General features: G+C 34.5%; 1 protein-coding gene across 1 annotated transcript; it reads right to left on the bottom strand.

Moving 5' to 3' along the window:
• Positions 1 to 788: 788 nt before the first annotated feature.
• On the bottom strand, positions 789 to 4,146 carry LOC111371818. Its single transcript, XM_022993993.1, has 2 exons — positions 3,821 to 4,146; positions 789 to 2,472 (listed from the first exon to the last, which is right to left on the bottom strand). The coding sequence occupies exons 1-2, from the start codon at positions 3,920 to 3,922 to the stop codon at positions 1,261 to 1,263; spliced, it is 1,314 nt and encodes a 437-aa protein (XP_022849761.1). The 5' UTR covers positions 3,923 to 4,146; the 3' UTR covers positions 789 to 1,260.
• Positions 4,147 to 12,240: the final 8,094 nt, after the last annotated feature.

Genomic DNA, 12,240 nt, shown 5'->3' with positions numbered 1-12,240 from the left:
TTAGTCTTATATAGCATCTTTTAATTTATGCATAATATTATTTAGTTTCCTTCTAAGGTAAGTTTCCTTGTTTGTTTACACTTCTTGTAATATATAAAACTTAATTATTCATTAGAAACCTAATTTCTGGTGGCTCAATTATTTTCTTCCTCTTCTTTTGTTCTTCTTCTCTATATGTTTGATTATATGTTATCAATTTGACAGGCTCAATGAAAATGTGAAATTAAGTGACACGTTTAACTGTAATTATCATTTAATATCATATTAGTGTCACATAAATTAGTGTTTTGACATCAATGATGCTCAATAATATTTATCTGTTAGAAAGGTGACTTGTGAGTGGTAAAGTAGGGTAGGGTGGGGTGGGGAGGAGTGTTGTGGGGTGAGGGATTCTAGAAGGTAAAATGTATTTTCTTCTTTCTTGTGGTCAATGAAGGGTCTTAGGTTAGTTTACGGGTCATATGACACTATTACAGCTGTCGGACTTAATTTGTCTGAATTTTGTCAAATGGCCGAAAATGTATATATGTTGTTTGATTATGAATTCCTTTTAAAGTGATGCTAACTTGATGAGTTGGGAATTGGATACGATTAAGAATTGAAGATAGTCTTACATAACTATCTCGATAATTTTAGTGGCAGGTTGACATCTTTTTTATAATAAAACCAATTAACAAACAATCCTATCAATTAGGCTCCACCTAATTAGCTCTTTTATTTTCATGCAATTGGGGATGTTAGGTGTAATTTCTACATTATTTTCTTTCGAATAAAAAGTCCATCAACTATTGACAGTAAACAAGAACACATTCACAACAATAGTATATTTACAACATACATACTTCTGAGGGCATGCTAAATAAATTGTAACAAACATTCATAAAATACATTAGGGAGACGGACAACGTCGTTTATCCTAGCAAAATCATCATCTAAGACCATACCTATCAAAGTTATCGCTAATCATTATTTTTATTTTACATATGAAAACTCTAAGCTAAAATATGTAGATACTCTTAAGACAGTTTTCGTCTTGAGCATCATAGTATCATCAATATGTTAAGAATACATCCATAGGGCGGGTCGGTGGGAGCCCTCAAGATTAGGGTTAAACCTTTATGCTAAGAATACATCCTGTCTGTTCTTTTTCGGGGTTAGGAAGTGCTCCAAAAATGTCTTCGTGTAGTGTCAGTCCTGCAAAACGTGACTACCTAAAACCCATTTAATATTTTAACTTCTTTTTCGAGTACCATCGGACAATTAGCTGGCACCTGTCTGTACAATCGGGAAAGACCAGTTCTTACAAGGCCCTCCCTCGTCTCCAAGTATCTTCTCATTTGTCCACCAATCGGAGCCAATTTTATGCTCAATGGAATTTCCACTATCGATATTGTCGAAGTTGAATTCTTTGGCAGACCCAAGAGTGATATTCCGACTTTTTTTATGCCACTGTCGTTCATCATCACCATCTGTACGAGCTTTTACGGACGCGGTGTTGGACATTTCCCCAGTAGAGGACTCGTGCACAATTTCAATAGGGTTTTTCTCTCCAGTAAATTCCACATTCTCAACAGGTTCAACCACGGCTACAGGTAAAGCTGCTGGTTTCTTTTCCACGCATCTTATAACTTCTGGTGTAGTTATCTCAAAAGAAACTCTATGATTGACCACTGTCTTATCATTCTGCAATCCTTTGCATATATCTGGAAGGGGACCAACATCCGAATCCTGACGGTTTAAAAGTAAACTATCACGAGGTCCAGGCCCCACAGCATCCGGAGTCAACGTGCCAGATCCTTGGTGTGATTCCCCTTCGCGAAGCACCAGCTTGTCCAAGTTAAAAAGCTTGGAAGGGTCGCCAGTTCCAAACTCACATTCGAGAAAAGGCGATGAGGTGCCTGAACTAGGTGAGATCAAATGGCTCACTGGACTTCCAGGTTGAAGTTGATAAGACTGAAATTCATAATGAAATATAGGGTATCTCTCACCAGCTTCACGATTTTGAAGATTAGGTTCAAGAAGACGAGCAAATGGCACCTCGGGAGATGAAGGTGTAGTCAGGTGGACATATTCCGGGGGAGGAGTAAATGGAGCAGTTGATGGTTCCGTAGTGATGGTTGAGAAGACCGGTGGAGAGACTAATTGGGTTTCATATGCGTAAGGACCAATAGCGAAAATTGATGCAGGCCCACTGGGGGAATACATGCTTGCTGATATAGAGGTGTGCAATGATAGGCCAGTTGGCGACTGGGTTGCCGAAGGAGGTTCTGACAGAAAGAATGACGCAGGGGACGAAGGAGGTGCAATGAAAGGAACTACTATGGAAGGAGGTTGAGTCGGATTTTCATATCGGAGAGCATCTGCTCCTGTCTCCGGAGTTTGGGGAACAAGAACGGCATGTCCAATTCGCTTGTTATTCTTGTGAGATCCGAAACACCAATAAAGGCTCCAGCAGCTTCCCCACCTTCTTTTCTGCAATGTCAATCACATACGCGTTTTACTTGAAAGCACATTAAGATATCTCTGGTGTATAACTGATGTTAAACATAAACTAGTAAAAATAAATACCAGCACCAACAAATGGATTATAATTCACCTCAAGATACTTCCACATGATGTAATGCCATTAAAGATAACACGGAAATTTAGTAGTCAAAAGAACAATTGACACATTAAACTATTCCTCATTTAAAACAAATAACACAAATGCAAGAACGTCAGTACCATAAATTCTACAAGCTATTTAATAGAAGCAGTAACATTAACGGCGGGGAGATTGTGTAAACGAAAACATAAATTGCTAATTATACAGCATTGTATTCAGTTGGTTCGCATTACATCTTCCTCGAATTCAACCAGTAAAAAAATCATCTACTTTATCGTAAATGTTAAAAACATGAGAATCAATATGCTCAATTTTTAAAAAGGAAAAATCTATTTGTACACCATGCTATACAGGCAGCCCCCTCACATGTTGAGGGGCCCACATGAATATTAAATTTGTGAGCCCCTCATTGTGAGGGGCTGTAAAAGTGTACAGCAGCTGATTACTTTACAACAATATGGATAAGATGGTAAGTTATGCCATGATCAGCCAATATTGCTTTGCTTTACATTCCTTTTAGCATATAATCATGCCCCATTTTATAAGTAACTGAAGCTAGTAATGAACACCACTGATTACTGACATTATGGATAAGATGTTCGGCCACATCATGATCAGCGTATATTTCTCGCCTTTACATTACTTTTACCAGATCAAGTGTATGTTTGGCAAAGCTTTTAAGTGCTAATGAGTCAAAAATCATTTTTAACCACACATTCCTTTACCCCAAATTTATCTACTTTTTAACCATGCATTCCTTGAAATGCACTACTTTTGAGCACTTAAAAGCTTAGCCAAGTAACTTTCTGATTATATAGAGTAAATTTCATATAACTTGTTCCCATCATTAATTTCTAAAGAACTCACCAAACAACCTTTATTGCGCGTAGAAAAGCAAACAGAATTTTACAAGACACTATTAAGAGTGCTCAAAACCGCAATTGCAATCGAGTTCATGTCCAATTAATCTAATTTATGATCCAATATTTTTTCTTTTAAGGTTTCTGATCAAACTTCAAACGAAATATAAAATTCAAATACAAAAATCAAACACCAGGTCTCATTTCTCATACGAAAATTTTACCGTAAACAAACATCCAACGCTTCAACTCAAAAAATTCCGCAATAAAGCTATCAGAATTCGAGAAAAATCAATCTAAATTGAAAAATCATCAATAAGCTCTTAACAAAAATACATTCCACGACAAATTATACCTGAATCGAAGATTGAGGAAATCGATTTTCATTCAATGAGATCGCAGTAGCAGCGGCGTTTATAGTCTCCAGAACATCGGTTCCATTAACACCTCTCCTCATCGTATCTCCGGTTATTTGAACAGATAATTTTCAGTCAAATTTTTTGTTCTGAAAATTTCTCCAGAAAAGTAAAGAAAATATATAAAATTTAACTGAAACATTTGTCCTAGATTCACGCAAGAGAGATGAAATTTAACAACTATGTGTCTGCGTGTATAGATACACAAACGTGTATGAGGGTGTATGTATAGGCTGTAAGTATTAGTGCGGAGGTCAAACGCGTCTATGACTTAAAAAAGGTCATTATTTAGTGATGATGATGTGACGATTATTATCCGGTGCTAATTGTGATTTATTTTAGTTAATTATTTTAAGTTGGTGAAATGACCAAACTCTGGGTTGGTCTTGTCATATTTGCCTGTCTTTATTTTCACTTGCTTTGCTCTCTATGCCTGTACATGAGATTTTTTTTTTTTTTTTTTTTTTTTTTTTCTTAAAAAAAAATTTTTTTTTTTTTTTTTTTTTTTTTGGCTTTCTAGAATATGAGAAGATAAAGAAATGTTGTCGATTTTTATGGTCCATTTGACAAGATCTCTACTTTTTTGCAGAAGAGTGTTTTTTTTTTTTTTTATCTTATTTTAGTTTTCTTAAAAAAAAACTATTCTAATCAGATAAAATATTTTTAAAAAATTATTTTAACATGTTCAAAAGAAATTTCTTAATCTTAATAACAACTTTTTGTCTTTTCAAAATCTTTGTCAATTGGCCCTTTTTAATTTTAATATTTTACACGATCAAAGATGATTCAAGTAGGTGTTAGAAGGGCTTTCTCATGAGCTGTTGGAGTTTGGCTACGAAAATAATGAATTATTAAACACCCTATGGTTTCATATTATATTGTTGCAATGTTATCCTGTTTTGAATTTTGTGTAGATCAATTATTACATACATTCAGTTCTATGCATTTCGAGAAATCTACAAATATTTTTCACTTGTTCATCACTTTTTTCTATTTTTTTATGATTTAAACCATATATAAACACTTCCCACACATGCTAAATTTTAAATTTCTAATCTGTTCTTGACTATAGTTGTATCATACTGGCATTTGTTTGTTATCTTTTTCTATACAGAGAGCAGTTCTTTAACTGAAATATATTTAAATGGTGAACTATAACATAATTCTCAAATTTAATGAGAACCATGCGGCGAACTATGTGTTCATTATTCCATACAATCAACTTAACTTGTGAATTCAAATTTCAAAAAGAACACGCGGCAAACATCAAGCATTGCAATAAATTTTCAATTAAATTGATCATTTGAGTTGTTTGATCTTCGTAAAAACTTAGTTGTATTTGTGTGCGTCACTTTTTATTTTTTATTTTTCAAAGCCATCCCACTTAAACAAAGATTTACATGATTACATTCTTGAAAAATTGATTATAGTTTATTTGTCCTTTTAGATTTTAGTACAAATTTAAACAAGATTTATTAAAATTTCAGTCTAACCAAATTCGAATCTAATATTTTTTCGATTACACGACTAAATAGAAACTAGTTTACAAGTTGAAAAAAAAAAATTTCTTTTTAGTTTGAAAACATTTTTAAAGGGCTCCCAAGGGCAGTTTGGTACATTAGGGACAATTTTTTACAATAATCACAGAAAATCTTAGCCTAGCTTTTTATTAGTAATTACGGAGAAAACTTCAAGGAACAAGTCAATGCCTGCACGTGTGGGTGCCGTCATCCTTTCGTGCGCCCCACTGGGTAAGATGGGACCCACAACGAAAGTTCGTAGCTCTGCCTCCTTTTGCCCGCCACCTAGACTAACGTGCACGGTGTGTTCATCATTCCTTCTAGTCTCGTTACTATTTTCTTTATACATTAATGTTTCCAACTTTCCATATACCATTTCCAGTCCTTTTCTCTTTTCTTTTGTACAGTGAAAAATTAAGCCGTTGTTTGTTTCTCATTCTGATATGAAAATACATTTTTGAATAGTATATTGATGAAAAATGTATAATTAAAAAATAAAGAAAAATTATGAATTAACGTGTAATATTATTTTATTGAAAAATATGTGATTGAAGTGAAATCAAATGGCTGTTAAAAAATGTATTTTGATAAAAAAAAAATGAAAATCAAACAAGGGCTAAATATCGAGAACTTTGTGCTTTGGTAACTCTCTAGGAATCATGTTTAACCCTGAATGTTATCATAGATTCCGTAGCTGCCACTGTTGTAACAAATTAGCATAGGATGATGATTAAGAATGAGATTATGAAGAAAATTATTTTTTCGACGTTGATAAGATGTTCATAAATCACATCTTCAATGATAGTGTCAAAACTATCATGTGCGCTTAGTATCAAGTCAGACTCTTGTTCAAGAAATACCATCGAACGAATTATCTGTACTACATAATTTGTCTTCTTTCTCCTATTAAGAATTTTGGAACTTTGAAAGAAAAATAATTAAAATACATCCTCCCTAACGAGCAAAGAAACAAATGTGTTTTCTTGGCTGGCTTGGTTTGCAGGTTATTACGTCAGTCCGAAGGTTTATCCAGTGCGCACCTGAAGGGTAACGACAACGGGTTCCCCCGTTACCAAAAAAAAAAAAAAAAAAAAAAGGGAACAAATGTCACCATTGGAATTGGTTCTAATGCCAACTTCTAATGTAATTAAACTTGTCTCAGGGGTTGGATTTTTAAGTTTGCTATAGTTGAAAGACTCCTCAAAACTCAAAAGTCTAATACAACTCCTTTTTCGCTATAGTTTGTTCTTTATAACTATTTCTTTGCATCCCATTTCCATTTCATCGGGTCAATGGGTCAGGGTGAATAAATTGTGTAAAAATAAATAAATAAATAAATAAAATAATAATAATAATAATAATAATAATAATAATAATAATAATAATAATAAAAAGGGGAGCTTATAAAAGCGACAAATTTGATTCCATAATAAATTGTAAAAACTAGAAAACTTATGAAAATGACAATTTTGATTCCAAAGTCGGATACTCAAAATTCTAACCATGAAACCTCTGTATCCATGGAATATTTGCATGGCCAATTTCATTGTTGTATCCGATCACGATGTCAGTCATTTTTTTAACTAAATCGAGCATTTTTATTGAACTTAGAACATCTGTAACAGACACTTTAAATATGAAATGCTCTCTGTTTTAAAGAGTCAATTCCTTAAAATCATGATAAGTGACTCTTTAAATTAACATTTTAGTTTAGAAAGTGTGATTTGGAGAATCAAACTCACTCTTTATAATTAAATGCATTTAAAGAGTTTCAATTTTTCAATGTAGAAAAATAATGTAATAATCTAGATAAAAGCTATTTAAATTAAGACATGAGAAAAATAATATATATTTTTCGGGAGTCGTAAAATTAAAAGTTAAATATAAAGAGTTTGATAGAGTATTTCAAAATTTTAACTCTCTAGATTTATATATACCCTCCAAATAATAGAATATACTTTTCAAAATTAGAAAGTCTCTTGGAGATACTTTCAATTGTTAGGATTTGTTAATTAGAATTTTGTTTTGGAAGAGAATTAATGAGGTGAACCTTGCAATTGATGACCACATTCGATGCTTGAACAAGTACAAGGCAACATCACGCTAAGCAAAGGACTTGACATGCCTCGAATATCATTTCGAAACAAGTACATAAACTCAATAATCGTGTCTGTCTACAAAGATGGATAGAGTTGGTTGCAGACTCGGTAGATGGACACGGTTCTCGACGAGAAATCGAAGGATTCCAACTCGAAGGGAAACCATCTGATCATGGATGTTTGTGTACAGAGTCATAGTCCAACATGTCATTTAGCCACCTTTATTTTCGATTGGGAGGTTGATTCATGTTAAGGTTATGAAAGTCTGTATATATTTGACAAAGGGATTGAAAAAGATTTTGAGTTTGGATAAATTTCATTACGATATCACCCCACTATATGATGAGGATACTTTAGCTAGTGTCTCGAATTTCAACAAGGGTGCAAAAACTATAAAACAAACAGTTGTCCAAGAGGAAAATGTAGTGGCTTGCCCAGAAAATTTATCCCAAGGCACTCAATGGAGAAATTATCCACAATTGTAATACTTGAAGCCTGTATTGCTGACATGAGTGTACCACTAGTATTCACACATTCAGTCTTGTCCTTAACATAATCTTCTCAAATATCCTCGTCGACCTTTGAGTCAAAAATAGGTTGGCCATCAATATCCTCGCTTAAATCAATATTTTACAAATCGAGATTGAAGGGATCAAAAATGTTATCATCAATGTCAGAGCCTACTTTCGCTATGTCTTTGAGACTGTAAAACTATCGGGATAGAAAATCATCCATTTGTTGTTTCAACACCTCCATTTGAACAAATAGTTGTTCTAAGACCATCAATTGTAGACACAATTGTGTTAACACATTGCATGATTTTTGCTATTTAGATTTCACGAACATCCGTCTTTATTAGAAACTTGATTGTTTTCTAATATTAAAATAATGCGGCGAAATATGCAGAATGATGATCTCGAAAGATCGTTGATTCGCAAAGAATAATAAAAATAACCAAATAAAAATAAACCATTATTATAGACTTTAAAGGTAAACAAGAAGTCTTATCATTCTAAATAAAGACAAATTCTACAAAATAATCTACACAAATCTGCTATTAAAAATAAGATATTAACCCCGTTTGGTAGCAAATTAGCAATTTTTCACTCCAAAAAATCAAAATTTTGAATGTTATTTTACTATTCCAAACGTTATTTTTTACTTCTTCACTCACAGATGGAACCCACTTTTTTCTTTAACGATCAAAAAATCAATTCTCATAATTATTACCGAATAGGTTATCTTGATATTAAATAAACAAAAATCAATTTTCTTCAAAATAACAAAAGTGTCAACTTGATAGTTTAAACGATGGAATTTGGTCACAAATCGAAGGGCTCAACGGCATTTGTCCACGAGTTCTTTTAAGTGAATTGTTTCTTTCCAGAAAAGTGAGATTTTTTATTCAATTCAACATGGTTTATTGGTCAACCAATCCAATTACATAGAAATTTTTTATAACTCACCCTTTATTGTTTTCATTTATCTTTTTTAATTTTTCAATGAAGCGATTATTAACGAATAATATTGTTTTAATTAATGAAGGCTAACAATCAGATATTTCTCAAGATACTTATATAAAATTAAAAATTTATAAATGCAACGTGAAGGCTTTATACGAATATTATTAGATTTCATATAAATATAATATTGATAATTGTTACTTGATAACTTTATGCGCGGCAATATTGAATCTCACATAAGTTTATTGAGGAATTATTATGCCCTTCTGAGATCTTTCTGTTGAAAAATATGGAGCCTAAATGTTAGGCTTCACAATTTCAATAGTGTCGAACAATTGTTTTCGAATGATGGCTGCAAATGTTGAAAAAGCAATGTGGATGGAAATATTTTTTTTGCAGCCGCCAACCACAATATTTTGAAGACTTTGGGCAATGCATTTAATGAAGGCCAATTTTGTTGAAAAATAATGGAGATGCATTTATGAGGATGGTGAGATTTTTCACTATAAATTGGGGCCAAAGCAAAGGGAAATGTGTGCCCAAAACATGAGCAAAAGAGTAGTGCAAGAAAATCATGTAGAGTGAAAACACGAGAGATAGTGAGCAAAACACAAAGTGAGAAGCAGTTAGACTTTCGTTTGTGTAGAAAATTAACGAGAGAAAATTGAGAAATTGTCTTTGCGTAGGCAAATAAAATACAGAGTGTATTTGTTGTATTCCTTTTATTCTCTTGTTGATACAGTAAAAGAATTGGTGTGGGTTTGTGGACGTAGGCACGATTGCCGAATCACTTAAATTCTTGTGTCACTTGCACTTATTATTTTTGCTACATTTATTTCTTCTCAGTTCAAATTATTTTTGCATCCCACTGATCCTGGCGGAATTAGTAGCGGTCTAATTTCCTAACAATTGGTATCAAAGCTCCAGAATTTAAGTGGGAGGAATGGCAACAGACGAGAAGATATCCAAAATCGATAAGTTTGATGGCACAAACTTTTGATTTTGGAAGATGCAAATGGAGGACTATTTGTACCAGAAGAACCTATATAAACCACTTCACGTAAAGTCGGAGGACATGACCGACAATGAGTGGGTTACTTGACTGAAAGGCTCTTGGCGCAATAGGGCTGACATTATCAAAGTCAGTCGCCTTCAACATAAAAAATGAGAAGACGACGGCATCTCTCATGGCGGCCCTGTCTAGCATATATGAACAACCATCTGCAGCAAATAAAGTTCATTTAATCAAAAAACTATTTACTATGAAAATGGCAAAAGGCGAAAGATTTGGAGAACATCTAAATGTGTTCAATGAAGTGACGGACTAGTTAAACACAGTCGAAATCACGTTCAGTGATGAGGTTTGAGCTTTATTGATTCTCGGGCAGCTGCCTTAGAGTTGGAATGGCACAGTTACAGCAATTAGTAGCTCTGCCGGAAAGTCCAAATTGAAATTTGAAGATGTCGTGAGTATGATCCTGACCGAGAAAATACGAAGACAGTCAGAAGGTGTTTCCACTTTTGGAGCCGCTTTGAACGTGGAGAGTAGAGGCAGAAGTTCAAACAGAGGTAAAGGGCATTACAAGAGCAAGTCAAGGTTTGGTAGATCAAAATCTAGAAATCAAAAGTTGTTGAATGTTGGAATTGTGGTAAGATCGGACATTACAAAAATCAGTGTCAAGTTTTCAAGAAAGAAAATGAAAACAAAATTAAGGCCAATGTTGTAGCAGAAGAATCTGATGATGTTTGATATGCTCTTTGGAAAGCAAAGCAGAATACTGGGTAATAGATTCTGGAGCATCTTTTCATCCTACTTCAAACAGAGAACTCTTTACGAGTTATGAGCTAGGCAATCTTGGAAAAGTGTATCTTGGTGATGATCAACCTTGTGACGTAGTCGGCAAAGGCGAAGTATAGATCAAGCTTAATGGATATGTATGGAAATTGAAGGATGTCAGACATATTCCAGACTTGAGGAAGAACTTGATATATGTGGGCCAACTATCAAATGAGGGTTATGCCACAACCTTCAAAGGTGATATTTGGAAGGTTTCCAGGGGCGCAATGACCATAACACGAGGCAAGAAAAGTGGTACTCTTTACACCACAACGAGTGCTTGCGGAATAATTGCAGTTGCCGATTCAAATGAAGATCCGAATCTATGGTACCAGGGACAGGGGCATATGAGTCAGAAAGGACTCAAGTATATGCATGACAAAGGGAAACTACCAGGACTTCAATCTATTGATGCAGACCTATGTGAGAGTTGCATCTTCGGGAAGCAGAAGCGAGTGAGTTTCAACAAGTGTGGCAAAACTCCGAAATAGGAAAAGCTAGAGTTAGTCCACACAGATGTTTGGGGACCAGCTGCAGTTCCATCTATTGGCGGAAAGTCTTATTTTGTGACTTTCATCGATGATCACTCCAGAAAAGTATAGGTCTACTTCTTGAGACACAAATCTGAAGTGTTCGAGATGTTTAAGAAGTGGAAAGCTATGGTAGAGAATGAAACAGGTTTGCGAGTAAAGAAATTGAGATCAGATAATGGCGGAGAGTACGAACATACTGATTTCAAAAAGTTTTGTTACCAGAGTGGTATCGAATTGGAAAGGACGTTGTCAGGAACACCGCAACAAAATGGTGTGGCCGAACGAATGAACCGGACATTGACAGAGAGAGCCAGAAGCATGCATTTACATGCTGGCTTGCCTAAATAATTTTGGGCTAAAGCTATCAACAAAGCAGCATACTTAATCAATCGCGGGCCATCAGTGCCTTTGGAGTACAAGATACCAGAGGAAGTATGGAGCGAAAAAGAAATAAAACTTTCTTATTTGAAAGTTTTTAGTTGTGTCGCATATGTACATATTAGTGATCAAGCTAGGGGTAAGCTTGACCCCAAATCACTAAAGTGTACATTCATTGGATATGGTGGAGATGAGTTCGGGTATCGCTTTTGGGATGATAAGAACAAAAAGGTCATCAGAAGTCGGGATGTCATATTCAATGAAAGGGTGATGTACAAGGATAGAGATACAACGCAGTCCAGTGACATACATGATAATCCAACATATGTTGAGTTGGATGATACTCCAAGTAGTAGTATGTCAAAGCAGACAGATGAAAGTCATCAGCCAGAGGAAGCTGTTGCGGAGACTTTACCTCCAACTCCTATTCCTAGAAGATCTTCCCGATCGCATGTTCCAAACAGAAAGTACATAAATTATTTGTTACTTACTGATGCCGGTGAAATTGAATGCTATGATGAGGAATGTC

This window comes from Olea europaea, chromosome 22 (assembly GCF_002742605.1).
Source record: "Olea europaea var. sylvestris chromosome 22, O_europaea_v1, whole genome shotgun sequence".
NCBI classification, from domain to species: domain Eukaryota; kingdom Viridiplantae; phylum Streptophyta; class Magnoliopsida; order Lamiales; family Oleaceae; genus Olea; species Olea europaea.
This window is presented reverse-complemented; position numbering and strand designations above follow the sequence as displayed.